This window comes from Leucoraja erinacea, unplaced genomic scaffold (assembly GCF_028641065.1).
Source record: "Leucoraja erinacea ecotype New England unplaced genomic scaffold, Leri_hhj_1 Leri_78S, whole genome shotgun sequence".
Taxonomy (NCBI): domain Eukaryota; kingdom Metazoa; phylum Chordata; class Chondrichthyes; order Rajiformes; family Rajidae; genus Leucoraja; species Leucoraja erinaceus.
This window is the reverse complement of record NW_026576718.1, coordinates 250,197-266,554: the sequence shown is the minus strand read 5'-3', so window position 1 is coordinate 266,554 and position 16,358 is coordinate 250,197. Positions and strand designations below refer to the sequence as shown.

General features: G+C 46.7%; 1 protein-coding gene across 1 annotated transcript in view; it reads left to right on the top strand.

Moving 5' to 3' along the window:
- inppl1a (inositol polyphosphate phosphatase-like 1a) overlaps positions 1–16,358 on the top strand; it is a 157,026-nt gene that overhangs the window by 74,003 nt on the left and 66,665 nt on the right. The window contains 1 exon segment of the mRNA XM_055631529.1: positions 14,129–14,192. Coding sequence (XP_055487504.1) covers positions 14,129–14,192 — 64 coding nt within the window.

Genomic DNA, 16,358 nt, shown 5'->3' with positions numbered 1-16,358 from the left:
TGGTCTACCCTAACCTTTGGACTTCAACCACAAAATATATTTGTCTTTCAACCAAAATGTTGAGGCTTCCTGTAATGGCATGACCAGATCGGCACGCAATCCTCCAACGTGCACGCAATCTCCAACTTGCACACAATCTCCAACTTGCACACAATCTCCAACTTGCACACAATCTCCAACTGGCACACAATCTCCAACTGGCACACAATCTCCAACTTGCACACAATCTCCAACTTGCACACAATCTCCAACTTGCACACAATCTCCAACTGGCACACAATACTCCAACGTGCACACAATCTCCAACTTGCACACAATCTCCAACTTGCACACAATCTCCAACTGGCACACAATCTCCAACTGGCACACAATCTCCAACTGGCACACAATCTCCAACTTGCACACAATCTCCAACTGGCACACAATCTCCAACTTGCACACAATCTCCAACTGGCACACAATACTCCAACGTGCACACAATCTCCAACTTGCACACAATCTCCAACTTGCACACAATCTTGCACACAATATCCAACTTGCACACAATCTCCAACTGGCACACAATCTCCAACTTGCACACAATCTCCAACTGGCACACAATCTCCAACTTGCACACAATCTCCAACTGGCACACAACCTCCAACTTGCACACAATCTCCAACTTGCACACAATCTCCAACTTGCACACAACCTCCAACTTGCACACAATCTCCAACTTGCACACAATCTCCAACTTGCACACAACCTCCAACTTGCACACAATCTCCAACTTGCATGCAATACTCCAACTTGCATGCAACATTCCAACATGCATGCAATATTCCGATGCATGCAATACTCCCTTGCACGCAATACTCTAACTTGCATGCAATACTCCAACTTGCATGCAATATTCCAACATGCCTGCAATATTCCAACGCATGCAATATTCCAACTTGCAGGCAATACTCCAACTGGCACACAATCTCCAACTTGCACACAATCCTCCAACATGCACACAATCTCCAACTTGCACACAATCTCCAACTTGCATGCAACATTCCAACATGCATGCAATATTCCGATGCATGCAATGCTCCAACTTGCATGCAATACTCCCTTGCACGCAATACTCTAACTTGCAGGCAATACTCCAACTGGCACACAAGCCTCCAACTGGCACACAATCCTCCAACTGGCACACAATCTCCAACTTGCACACAATCTCCAACTTGCACACAATCTCCAACTGGCACACAATCTCCAACTGGCACACAATCTCCAACTTGCACACAATCTCCAACTTGCACACAATCTCCAACTGGTACACAATCTCCAACTGGTACACAATCTCCACTGTTGTATAACGTTAGTACCTCCACCAATGTAAAGCACTTTGGTCAACGAGAGTTGTTTTTTAAATGTACTATAGAAATAAAAGTGACGACATGACTTGACTCACTTTCATATTTGCTTTACGTCTTGTCTACTTGAAAGATCACCTGACGCCTACTCACCTTTTCATCGCTAGAAGTGTCTGGAAATCATTAATCTATTGTATCACAATATCTCCGCAAAAACCTGGAGTAACTCAGCGGGAAGAAAGGTCAGAGAACTTCAGTCTGAAGAAGGGTCTCGACCCGAAAACGTCACCCATTCCTTCCCTCCGGAGATGCTGCCTGTCCTTGTACCTTCTGAAGAGTCCACCAGGGACTAAAGAGAGAATACGGAAGTGCCCAAAAATGATGGGCCTTAATAAGAGGAGCCACGCTGGCTGGGAATAGGGGAACTTGTTTCACTTGTGAGAATAACAAACTCCCTCCCACCTGAAGCGGTCCAGTCCAAAAGTGCCAATGTGTTCAAGAGACATCTAGTTGACCTTGTGAGAGAAAAAGGAATCGAAAGACCTGCTGAAAGCCAAGATATGCAGCCAAAGCAGGAAGGGATTCACGTGGATTCTAAATGTCCATGCAGATGATTAGTCTAGTTTCTATCTTGTAGGATTTATATAGTTCCTCCTTGACCTTTACTCACATTTTTCTTTTTGGTTTATACCATATAAGCTTCCTACAACATCAACACTACCTCCTGATTTACAATATCTCATCTTCATTCACTGTATTGGTCTACCCTAACCTTTGGACTTCAACCACAAAATATATTTGTCTTTCAACCAAAATGTTGAGGCTTCCTGTAATGGCATGACCAGATCGGCACGCAATCCTCCAACGTGCACGCAATCTCCAACTGGCACACAATCTCCAACTTGCACACAATCTCCAACTTGCACACAATCTCCAACTTGCACACAATCTCCAACTTGCACACAATCTCCAACTTGCACACAATCTCCAACGTGCACACAATCTCCAACTTGCACACAATCTCCAACTGGCACACAATCTCCAACTTGCACGCAATCTCCAACTTGCACACAATCTCCAACTTGCACACAATCTCCAACTTGCACACAATCTCCAACTTGCATGCAATACTCCAACTTGCACACAATCTCCAACTGGCACACAACCTCCAACTTGCACACAATCTCCAACTTGCATGCAATACTCCAACTTGCATGCAACATTCCAACATGCATGCAATATTCCGATGCATGCAATACTCCCTTGCACGCAATACTCTAACTTGCATGCAATACTCCAACTTGCATGCAATATTCCAACATGCCTGCAATATTCCAACGCATGCAATATTCCAACTTGCAGGCAATACTCCAACTGGCACACAAGCCTCCAACTGGCACACAATCCTCCAACATGCACACAATCTCCAACTGGCACACAATCCTCCAACTGGCACACAATCTCCAACTGGCACACAATCTCCAACTGGCACACAATCTCCAACTTGCACACAATCTCCAACTTGCACACAATCTCCAACTGGCACACAATCCTCCAACATGCACACAATCTCCAACTTGCACACAATCTCCAACTTGCACACAATCCTCCAACTTGCACACAATCTCCAACTTGCACACAATCTCCAACTTGCACACAATCCTCCAACATGCACACAATCTCCAACTTGCACACAATCTCCAACTTGCACACAATCTCCAACTTGCACACAATCTCCAACTTGCACACAATCTCCAACTTGCACACAATACTCCAACGTGCACACAATACTCCAACTTGCATGCAACATTCCAACATGCAGTCAATATTCTGATGCATGCAATGCTCCAACTTGCATGCAATACTCCCTTGCACGCAATACTCTAACTTGCAGGCAATACTCCAACTGGCACACAAGCCTCCAACTGGCACACAATCCTCCAACTGGCACACAATCTCCAACTGGCACACAATCTCCAACTTGCACACAATCTCCAACTTGCACACAATCTCCAACTTGCACACAATCTCCAACTTGCACACAATCTCCAACTTGCCCACAATCTCCAACGTGCACACAATCTCCAACTTGCCCACAATCTCCAACTGGTACACAATCTCCAACTGGCACACAACCTCCAACTTGCACACAATCTCCAACTTGCACACAATACTCCAACTTGCATGCAATACTCCAACTTTCCTGCAATAATCCAATGTGCATGCAATACTCCAATATGCACGTGATACTCCAACTTGCACGCAATACTCCAATATGCACGTGATACTCCAACTTGCACGCAATACTCCATTTCAACACCGTGTTCATTGCCTCTCCAACGTACCAGATAAATGATGAGGACAGTGGAAACAGCAAAGAACGGCAAGAAAATCGTCATCAAGTCATAATGTGTAATATTTCACAGTCTAGTGTTGTTGCAGTACAAAATATAGACTATGTGGGGTGTGTGTTCAGAGTGGTGATAGCCTTGGGGTAGAGACAAGTTTGTTAATCTTGTGGTGTGTGAGTTGTTGGACCTGTAACGAATTCCTGAGGGCAGAAGGGTAAACAAATGATGTGCGGGATGAGGTGAGTCCTTTAGTACGCGTGACGCCTTCCGCTGTCGCATTCTGTACCAAAGATGCAGCACAGAAACAGGCCCTTTGGCCCACCATGTTCCATCTGACGATGTTCCATCCCTCCTCATTCCATTTGGCAGCACCTGATTTACAATCGTCAATGCAATGGTGATTTAAGCACTCCACTGGGCACATCTTGAAGGGTGTGAGTGTGTCTGCCTCTCCCACTTCCTCAGAAGGCAATCTTTGATGGAAGAGGGGTCCCGATCTGGTGTCGCCGATCCATATTCTCCTGATCTGCTGAGTTACTCCAGCACATTGTGGACAACTTTTAACTTCACCCTTTAGCGTTGTCTAAAATCATGAGGGGAATAGGTGGAGTGATTGAGAGAGTGCAGAGAATAAGAATGTAGGAGCCGTGGCCATTCGTCCCATCAAGCCTGTCCCACCATTCATTTCTTTGTTTCTATGGCTCAATGCCATACTGAGTATTTGTAGGAAGGAACTGCAGATGCTGGAAAAATCGAAGGTAGGCAAAAATGCTGGAGAAACTCAGCGGGTGAGGCAGCATCTATGGAGCGAAGGAATAGGTGACGTTTCGGGTCGAGAACCTCCTACACATCATACCCAGGTTTCCGTGATATTCACCTCAACTACTCCAGAGCAGAGCTCAAATAATTATGAGACAAAGTACAGGAAGGAGATAAAGAGCATAAGGGCCTGTTCCACATCCGTGTCCTTGGCACGCAAATTACGCCACCTTGCGGTCGCGTTGAGCTGCGACGGTCCCGCGAAGGTCGGGCCCGATTTCATGCGCCCGCACAGCCGTCTGGCGCGCGTGACGTCATTTGAAGATAGACACAAAGCTGGAGTAACTCAGCGGGACCGGCAGCATCTCTGGAGAGAAGCAATGGGTGATGTTTCGTGTCGAGACTCTTCTTCAGTCTGAAAAGAAGGGTCTTGACCCAAAACGTCACCCATTGCTTCTCTCCAGAGATGTTGCCGGTCCTACTGAGTTACTGCAGCATTTTTTGTCTATCTTCCGTTTTCTTGGCCCCGCTCTGGGAGTAGAAGTGGGGGCGGATCCGGACCGCAACGGCCGTGAGCCCCATGCCGAGTTCGGCGATCGTTTGCCTGGTTCTGCTGCTGTCGGAGGTGACACGTTGCGTCGAGCCAGGGTCTTGGGCCCTGTCCTACTTTGGCCGTCAGTTCTGCGACAGGCCGTTGGCGCGCAAACATTTTGTTTGCTACAAAAATTTCGGAGCCCCGCGCGATGTTACGCACAACTACATACCCCTCCGCGCTTCTCAGTGGGACCGGCCCCGCGCAGCCATACGATGCCCGTGCGCCTCAACCCGACGACGAGGTCGTGTAATTTGCGTGCTAAGGACACGTAAGTGGGACAGGCCCTTTAGTAACACGGTGCCAGGACAATCACCTCTTCCATAATGTCAGCTGTGGCATAGCGGTAGAGCTGCTGCCTTACAGTGCCAGAGACCGGGGTTCGATCCTGACTACGGGTGCTACCTGTACAGAGTTTGTACGTTCTGCCTGTGTCTACCAATCCCATACTGACCTATTTATTAAAATGTGAAGAGTGGTTTGTGACTGGGTTCAGACATTGATGTTAATTTTTAAACCAAAAATAACGAGGACAAGTACTAAAGTTTTTCATTTATGTCTAATAGTTTGGAATGCAGTTGGAAGATTGAGAAATTTAATGTGAACGTCTGACGGGTTTATTTAGTGAGTAAGGTCTGGTCTCTGGTGGAGTTGAATTCCTCCGAGACTGCACACTCACCCGTAAACCTTGTTCCTGTGAAGATAAGGGGAAGGGGAAGGAAAAGCCGTGATGAAGCAGTGTGTAACGGAACTGGATTTGATGATTTAAGCACAGTTGAACAAAACGTCAAGCAGAGACCGGGCCGGTGATCTTCCTGTTCAGTTCAGTTTATTGTCACGTGTACCGAGGTACAGTGAAAAGCTTTTGTTGCTCGCTAACCAGTCAGCAGAAAGACTTGATTACAAGAGCCTGCATGCTTAGGCACTGAAAAACTCTGAAATAGGCAGGCAAAAAGGCGTAATAAAATTACAAAAAAGGCATTTATTGACACAAAAAGGCATAAAAGTATGTATTTCCACCACCAAAATATGGTTAAAAATAATAATATAGAGGTATTTTGCATTAAATGGCCAAAGTTGCCTGGTTGCACTAATTACTAGCATTTTTTTCATATTATCTGGTGTTAAACTATGCCGTCTGTCAGACAGAATATGCTTCAGTTGTGAAAAAACTTATTTCTACCTCAGCTGAGGTCACTGGTGCATACCCGACACAAGCTACAGACTCTATAACCATGTCGATATCTTGTGCATTACAACTACCTTTGGGAACCTTAGCTATGTTTTGTATTTCTTCAAGATCTTTGTTAGCTAAAATCACCCTCACATTTGCCTACATCGCCAGGAACTTTACGGATATCGTCAGTTACTTTGTTGAAAGTTATTCACTAATGTTTCGCCACGTTTCTAACGGGAAGTGGTAGCTTGTGGGAAGTTTGTAAAATTGGAAGCAATGAATAGATGTTGGAGAAGACTGAACCAGCGGGCAGCAGCACGAATGAATGAATGACTGACGGTGGCGCTCCTGGTATCGCCCCAGTGGTGAAATTGTCCTTGTAATTCATATTATGTTAACACGTTAATAATTACATTAATATTAACGTGTCAACATAGAAAACGTCATTGTAATCACGGTACAACTAGAGAAAATAGCACGCCGTTTTAATAAAACGGCAAAAAAAGGCTGATTTAGGCACTCGATCATGAAAAAGGCATATTCTTGATGAAATCATCAAAAAAGGCACGGCATTTATGGCAAAATCCTGGCTCTAGTGATTACAATCGAGCCATTCACAGTGTACAGACACATGATAACGGAATTACGTTTAGTGCGAGGTAAAGCTAGTAAAGTGCGATCAAAGGTAGTCTGAGGGTACCCAATGTGGTAGATAGTAGCTCAGTTCCAGGTCCAGAGTTTCAATGTTAAGAGTTTTGAGCTATCCTGGAATTTGTCACAATCATTTGGTCAATATTGCTGCAGGAAACATAGAAACATAGACAATAGGTGCAGGAGTAGGCAATTCGGCCCCTCGAGCCTGCACCGCCATTCAATATAATCATGGCTGATCATCCAACTCGGTATCCTGTACCTGCCTTCTCTCCATACCCCCTGATCCCTTTAGCCACAAGGGCCACATCTAACTCCCTCTTAAATATAGCCAATGAGCTGGCCTCAACTACATCTGTGGCAGAGAATTCCACAGATTCACCACCACTCTTTTTTTTCTCATCTCGGTCATAAAAGACTTTCATCCTCAAACTGTGACCCCTTGTTCTGGACTTCCCCAACATCGGGAGCAATCTTCCTGCATCTAGCCTGTCCAACCCCTTAAGAATTTTGTACGTTCCTATAAGGTCCCCCCTCAATCTTCTAAATTCTAGCGAGTACAAGCCGAGTATATACAGTCCTTCTTCATATGAAAGTCCAGCCATCCCAGGAATCAGTCTGGTGAACCTTCTCTGTACTCCCTCTATGGCAAGAATGTCTTTCCTCAGATTAGGAGACCAAAACTGTACGCAAAACTCCAGGTGTGGTCTCAATTAGTGGGTCAGGCAGCATCTGTGGAAGGGAAGTACAGACAACAATTGCAATCGATTTTTCTATCGTTATGTTTACTATTGCAACGTTGAAGAAATATTTAGACCGGTTTGTCGATAGGATAGGTTTAGAGGGATATTGGCCAAACGCAGGCAGGTGGGCATGTTGCTCGGTGCGGGCAAGTTGGCCTGTTTCCACACAGTGGGTGCCTGGAACACGATGCCATGTGTGGTGGTGGAGGCAGATACGATAGTGGTGTAGAAATAGCTTGTAGATCAGCACATGGATATGGAGGGATACGGATGACATGCCGGCACATGAGATCTTTATCTTGATATCTAGTTCGGCAGGATATTGTGGGCTGAAGAACCTGTACCTGAGCTGTACTGTTTTATGTTCTATGTGAAATAGTTTGGAGGTTTGTTGTGAGGACTGGAATAACATCAAAGACAAAGCCTCCGAACGTAAATGGGGTCTGAAGAAGGGTTTCACCCGAAATGTTGGCTATTTCCTTCGCTCCATAAATGCTGCCTCACTTGCTGAGTTTCTCCAGCATTTCTTTCTACCTATCGTAAATGGGGGATTATGGGAGGGCACCAATAGACAATAGGTGCAGGAGTAGGCCATTCGGTCCTTTGAGCCAGCACCGCCATTCAATGGCTGATCATCCCCAATCCTGCCTTCTCCCCTTATCCCCTGACTCCGCTATCTTTAAGAGCCCTATTTAGCTCACTCTTGAAAGTATCCAGAGAACCGGCCTCCACCGCCCTCTGAGGCAGAGAATTCCACAGACTCACCACTCTCTGTGTGAAAAAGTGTTTCCTCATCTCCAGTCTAAATGGCTTACTCCTTATTCTTAAACCATAGCCCCTGGTTCTGGACCCCCAACATCGGTAACCAGTGTGTCCAAACCCTTAATAATCTTACATGTTTCAATAAGATACCCTCTCAACCTTCTAAACTCCAGAGTATACAAGCCCAGTCGCTCCATTCTCTCAGCATATGACAGTCCCGCCATCCCGGGAATTAACCTTGTAAACCTACGCTGCACTCCCTCAATAGCAAGAATGTCCTTCCTCAAATTAGGGGACCAAAACTGTACACAATACTCCAGGTGTGGTCTCACTAGGGCCCTGTACAACTGCAGAAGGACCTCTTTGCTCCTATACTCAACTCCTCTTGTTATAAAGGCCAACATGCCAAAAGTAAATGGGGGATTAGGGGAGGGCACGAGTAAATGGGGAATTAGGGGAGGGCACCAGTAAATGGGGGTTTAGGGGAGGGCACCAGTAAATGGGGAATTAGGGGAGGGCACCAGTAAATGGGGAATTAGGGGAGGACACCATGAAAATGTCCAGAAGACTCAAACTCTGGGAAGAGAGACTAGAGAAATCTCCGGAAAACATTTACATGGCAATCGATCTCTCCGAGAAACTCCCACCAGGTTTCCGACCAACCGTGGATAACCTGGCGCCGTCTCAACAGACTGCAGACGGGCATTGGTGGGCTTGGACACACATTCTCAAGTCAAGTCAAGTCAAGTCATGTTTATTTGTCACATACACATACGAGATGTGCAGTGAAATAAAAGTGGCAATGCTCGCGGACTTTTCTGAAAAAAGACAAACAACCAAACAAACTATAAACACCATCATAACACACATATACCTTTACATAATAAATAATGGAAGGAAAAACGTTCAGTAGAGTTAGTCACTGGTGAGATAGGCGTTTACAGTCCGAATGGCCTCTGGGAAGAAACTCCTTCTCAACCTCTCTGTTCTCACCGCATGGCAACGGAGGCGTTTGCCTGACCGTAGCAGCTGGAACAGTCCGTTGCAGGGGTGGAAGGGGTCTCTCATGATATTGTTGGCTCTGGAGTTGCACCTCCTGATGTATAGTTCCTGCAGGGGGGGGCAAGTGAAGTTCCCATAGTGCGTTCGGCCGAACGGATGATGTGCCCTCCTAAATGACCAGCTCCTTCGTTTTTTTGATGTTCAAGAGGAGGCTGTTATCCTGGCACCAGAGTGCTAGATCAGCCACCTCCTCCCGGTAGGCCTTCTCATCATTGTCTGAGATCAGGCCCACCACCACAGTGTCATCAGCAAACTTAATTATTGAGTTGGAGCTGAACCTAGCCACACAGTCATGTGTGTACAGGGAGTACAATAGGGGGCTGAGGACGCAACCCTGGGGCGATCCTGTGCTCAGGGTAAGGGACTTCGATGTATTCCCTCCCATCTTGACTACCTGGGGCCTGGCGGTGAGAAAGTCCAGGACCCAGGCACACAGGGAGGTGTTGAGTCCCAATTCCATTAGCTTCCCGGCTAGTCTGGTGGGGACTATCGTGTTGAAGGCTGAGCTGTAGTCTATGAACAGCATCCTCACGTAGCCCCCCTTCTGGCTGTCCAGATGGGAGAGAGCAGTGTGCAAGACCTGGGAGACCGCATCGTCCGTGGATCTGTTCGGACGGTATGCGAACTGCAAAGGGTCCATGTTCCGAGGGAGGAAGGCGCAGATGTGTAGTCAGGGGATATGGGGAGAAGGCAGGAACGGGGTACTGATTGGGGATGATCAGCCATGATCACATTGAATGGCGGTGCTGGCTCGAAGGGCCGAATGACCTACTCCTGCACCTATTATCTATTGTCTATTATCTATTATCTAACATGACATACCGTTTCAGTTAGGAATGATACATAAAACATTAAACATTAATAATAAAACATTATTGATTAAACATGTGAATTAAATAATATACCAGAGCAAAAGGAGGCTACAGACTTTTGGTTATTGAGTAGAGTGTGGAAAAAAGCTGTTTTTATGTCTGGCTGTGGCAGCTTTGACAGTCCGGAGTCGCCTTCCAGAGGGAAGTGATTCAAAGAGTTTGTGGCCAGGGTGAGAGGGGTCAGAGATGATCTTACCCGCTCGCTTCCTGGCCCTTGCGGTGTACAGTTCATCTGCACACTTACTGGTGCCCTCCTCTAATTCCTCTAAATGGGAAGGGAACCAATGTGGGGTCTCAGGGGAGAGGATATTTCTAACACATTCTATACCTAACTGTCTTAAATGGATTTCTGAGGAGAAAAAGCGAAAGAGAAAGTCAGTCAGTGCCATTAAGTGGTTGTAAAGTTTAAACGTATTAAACATTAAGAGGCTAATAAATAAATTGTCACAGAAAATGTTCACCAGCCCAAGTGGCACATGGTTAGACACAAAGTGCTGGAGTAACTCATCGGGTCAGGCCAGTCGAAGAGAAGATGGATAGGTGATGTTTCTGGTTGGGACCTTTCTTCAATCATTTTTTTATTCGGCCCTTAATCTTTAGTGCATTTTAACTTTACAGCCACTAAATGGCACTCTCTTTCACTGATGCACTCATCTCTTTCTTCAGACTGATGGCCCTGGTCTCCCCCACAGTGGCACAGTTTGTCCTAACCTTAGTATTAGCACGACAACTTTCATAAGGTCATAAGTAACAGGAGCAGAATTAGGCCTACTCCACCATTCATTCAATCATGACTGATCTATCTCTCTCTCCTAACCCCCTTCTCCTGCCTTCTCCCCGTAACCCTTGACACCCGTACTAATCAAGAATCTGGCTATCTCTGCTTAAAAATATCCACTGACTTGGCCTCCACAGCCGTCTGTGGGAAAGAATTCCACAGATTCACCACCCTCTGACTAAAGAAATTCCTCCTTATCTCCTTCCTAAAGGAACTGCAGCCGCTGATTTACACCAAAGTCCTTTAATTCTTAGGCTATGACCTCTAATCCTAGACTCTCCCACTAGTGGGAACATCCTCTCCACATCCACTCTATCCAGGCCCTTCACTAACATGTTCTATGTTTTAATGCACCTCTTAATCTTTTATTGACTTTCCCCGCATTCTCGCACTTATGGTTTTACATGTTTTCATAGGATCTGGGCGTTTGTGACAAGGGTGACATTCATTCCCATCGCTTGTTGCCCATGTAAAGGCGACGGTGTCTTGAGTTGCCACATTCTCACTTCTCTACTCCCTTAGTACCCATGAGTTAGACCCAATGATGATGAAGATATGAGTATAGAATGTTAAAGAGGGAACTGCAGATGCTGGAGAATCGAAGGTTACACAGAAAAGCTGGAGAAACTCAGCGGGTGCAGCAGCATCTATGGAGCGAAGGATAGAAGTTGGGAGATAGACAGAAATGCTGGAGAAACTCAGCGTGTGAGGCAGCATCTATGGAGCGAAGGAAATAGGCAACGTTTCGGGTCGAGACCCTTCTTCAGTTTAGTTTAGTGATGCAGCGCAGAAACCTGAAGGGGTTCGGCCCGAAACGTTGCCTATTTCCTTGAAGGGATTCGGCCCGAAACGTTGCCTATTTCCTCCAGTCTGAAGAAGGGTTCTTAATGGTATATGGACACACTGATCTGTTTTGTAGTCAGTGCCTACTATGTTCTGTTGTGCTGAAGCAAAGCAAGAATTTCATTGTCCTATCAGGGACACATGACAATAAACTCTCTTGAATCTCTTGAATCTTGAATCTTAACCATATAACCATATAACAATTACAGCACGGAAACAGGCCATCTCAGCCCTACAAGTCCGTGCCGAACAACTTTTCTTCCCTTAGTCCCACCTGCCTGCACTCATACCATAACCCTCCATTCCCTTCTCATCCATATGCCTATCCAATTTATTTTTAAATGATACCAACGAACCTGCCGACACCACTTCCACTGGAAGCTCATTCCACACAGCTACCACTCTCTGAGTAAAGAAGTCCCCCTCATGTTACCCCTAAACTTCTGTCCCTTAATTCTGAAGTCATGTCCTCTTGTTTGAATCTTCCCTATTCTCAAAGGGAAAAGCTGGTCCACATCAACTCTGTCTATCCCTCTCATCATTTTAAAGACCTCTATCAAGTCCCCCCTTAACCTTCTGCGCTCCAGCGAATAAAGACCTAACATTCAACTTGGTTTCGGCCGAAACTTTACCTATTTCCTTCGCTCCATAGATGCTGCCTCACCCGCTGAGTTTCTCCAGCATTTTTGTCTACCTTCGATTTTCCAGCATCTGCAGTTCCTTCTTAAACATAGAAGTTGGGAGGTCATGTTGCAGTTGTATAAGACGTTCTGGGCACCGTGTTATAGGAAAGATTTTGTCAAGCTGGAAAGGGTGTAGCGAAGATTTACGAGGATGTTGCCAGGACTGGAGGATCTGAGCTGTTGAGAGAGGTTGAGCAGGCTGGGTCTCTATTCCTTGGAGCGCAGGAGGATGAGTGGTGATCTTACAGAGGTATTTAAAATCATGAGAGTAATAGATCGGGTCCCTTGCCCAGAGTAGGGGAATCGAGGAGCAGAGGATATAGGTTTAAGGTGAAGGGGGAAAGATGTAATAGAAATCTGAGGGGTAACTTTTTCACACAAAGGGCGGTGGGTGTATGGAACAAGCTACCAGAGGAGGTAGTTGAGACAGGGACTATCCCAACACTTAAAAAATAGTTAGACAGGTGTATGGATAAGACAGGCCAAACACAGGCAAGTGGGACTACTAGTGTAGCTGGGGCATGTTGGCCGGTATGGGCAAGTTGGTCGAAGGTCCTGTTTCCACGCTGTCTGACTGTGACTCTCTGACTGTAAAAGGACACAGAGTGCTGGAGTAACTCAGCGGGTCAGGCAGCATCTGTGGAGAACATGGATAGGTGACGTTTCACAGAGTGCTGGAGTAACTCAGTGGGTCAGGCAGCATCTGTGGAGAACATGGATAGGTGACTGCTGGAGTAACTCAGCGGGTCAGGCAGCATCTGTGGAGAACATGGATAGGTGACGTTTCACAGAGTGCTGGAGTAACTCAGCGGGACAGGCAGCATCTGTGGAGAACATGGATAGGTGACGTTTCACGGGGTGCTGGAGTAACTCGGCGGGTCAGGCAGCATCTGTGGAGAACATGGATAGGCTTTGGGTCGAGACCCTTCTTCAGACTTGAGTGATTGAGCTGCAGTAAGTTGCAGACACTGTTTACATCAGCAGATGCTTGGCAGCAAACGTCAAGCTCGTTAATTCACTCACTGACGCGCTCAACGGAATGAGTTTCTCATTTGACATTTGCCAAATAAAATCCTTGCGGTATGACTCTGTGACTGTGTTTCCAATGCAGTCACGATGTGTAGCATAGTGCTAACTTCCTATTGCAGATCACGGTGGCTCAGCGGCAGAGATGCTGCCTCACAGCACCAGACACCCGGGTTCCATCCCGACTACGGGTGCTGTCTGTATGGAGTTTGCACGTTGACCTGTGATGGGTTTTGACCCCGTGACCTGCATGGGTTTTCTCCGAGATCTCCGGTTTCCTCCCACACTCCAAAGACGTGCAGTTTCGTAGGTTAATTGGGTTGGTGGGCATATGGGACTAGCTTAGATGGGGCACGGTGGTCGGCATTGACAGGTTGGGCTGAAGGGCCTGTTTCCATGTATGATTCTATAGCTCTAACTGCATTGAACTTAATATCTGACCAGTTTAAATGGTAAATGTACTAATTTTATTCTTGTCTGCTCTAGGTTTCAAAAGCATGTGCATACTTACAGGATCTTACCCGATGAAGATGATTTTCTGGCTGTACAGGTAAGAGATAAAAGACCCCCGTGTATGTAACCTATCCGTGTTCTCCAGAGATGCTATCCGTGTAGACACAAAGCACTGCAGATGCTGGTTTAAAAAGAAAAGACACAAAGTGCTGGAGTAACTCAGCATCTCTGGAGAACGTGGATAGGGGCGATGTTTTGGGTCGGGACACTTCTAGGGTGGATTGTGGTGGTTGGGGGGAGGATGAGCAGCAGGACAAAGTCTGGCAAGTGGATACAGGTGAGGTGGATACAGGTGAGATCAGGTACCGATGTGCTTAGATTACAGCCCAGTGACCTGCTGGACACTTACACAATGTACCTTGAGCAGAAAACACAAAGTGCTTGAGGAACTCAGCGGGTCAGTCAACATCCATGAATGGAATGTTTTAAAGCCCTGTCCCACGGTACGAGTTCATTCCAAGAACTCTCCCGAGTTTGCCCTGATTTGAACTCGGAGATTTACGGTAATGGCCGCTCGTCGGTACTCGGGGCTCTCGTGGACATTTTGCAACGTTGAAAAATCTTCACGAGTCTTCCCGTGCTTACCTGCCATTAGCGAGTCTTCCCGAGTACCTGCCGTTAGCGCTAAGAGCCGTCCCCGAGCTCCGACGTACCCGCTACGTTCATTCTCCGTGCTTACCACCAGTTTGATTTTTTTTAAACTTGGGAGAGCTCTTGGAATGAACTCGCACCGTGGGACAGGGCTTTAAGTGTCGTTCAGAGATACAGGTCTGAAACATGCTCTTCGGCCCACCTAGTCCACGCCGACCATTGTTCTATGCTATCCCAGTTTCAAGTTCAAGTTTACATTATTTGTCACATTGGTACAGTGAGATTTGAGTCGCCGTACAGCCATACGAATAAAAAGAACACAACACACGATACAGTTTAACATCAACATCCCCACACAGCGGAATCAGCGTTTCCCACTCAAAGCCTCCTGTACACCAGGGGAAATTTGCAAAGGCTAATAACCTCATCTTTATAATAATAATAATAAATTTTATTTATGGGCACCTTTCCAGAGTCTCAAGGACACCTTACAAAAATTTAGCAAGTAGAGGAAAAACATGTAAGCGGAATGAAATAAATAGTAGAGACATGACTAGTACACAAATTAAAGACAGAATTCAATTCAAAACACAATATGAGGCAATTCAAGCACAGATGAAAAGGGAGGGGGACGTGGGGCTAAGGATAGGCAGAGGTGAAGAGATGGGTCTTGAGGCGGGACTGGAAGATGGTGAGGGACACGGAATTGCGGATCAGTTGGGGGAGGGAGTTCCAGAGCCTGGGAGCTGCCCTGGAGAAGGCTCTGTCCCCAAAACTGCGGAGGTTGGACTTGTGGATGGAGACGAGACCGGCTGATGTGGATCTGAGGGACCGTGAGGGTTGGTAGGGGGAGAGGAGGTCAGTGAGATATGGGGGGGCCAGATGGTGGAGGGCTTTGTAGGTGAGGATCAGGATTTTGTAGGTGATCCGGTGGGAGATGGGAAGCCGGTGAAGTTGTTTGAGGACTGGAGTGATGTGATGCCAGGATTTGGTGTGGGTGATGAGTCGGGCGGCTGCGTTCTGGACCAGTTGTAGTCGGTTGATGTAGGTGGAGCTGATGCCAAGGAGAAGTGAGTTTCAGTAGTCCAGTCGGGAGGAGATGAAGGCATGGATGAGTCTTTCAGCAGCGGGAGGTGTGAGAGAGGGTCTGATTTTGGCGATGATCTTTGGCTGATCTTTGGGGTGCTGGAGGGAAATCGGGGCACCCGGAAGAAACCCATGTGGTCACGGGGAGAACGTGCAAACTCCGCACAGACAACACCCGAGGTCAGAAACGCACCTGGGTGTTTGGTCCGGTGAAGCAGCAGCTCTACTAACGCTGCCTCTATCGACAGGCAATGTTTTGGGTCGGAACCCTTCTTCAGACTGAAATGTCCCGAGCCGGAATGTTGTCTGTTAATTCCCTCCACCGATGCCGCCTGAACCCGCTGAGATCCTCCAGCAATTTGTGTTTTGTTCAAAATTGCTATTGAGGGAGTGCAGCGTCGGTTCACCAGGTTAATTCCCGGGATGGCAGGACTGCCATATGCTGAGAGAATGGAGCGGCTGGGATTGTATACCCTGTAGTTTAGAAGGATGAGAGGGAATCTTATTGAAACATATAAGATCATTA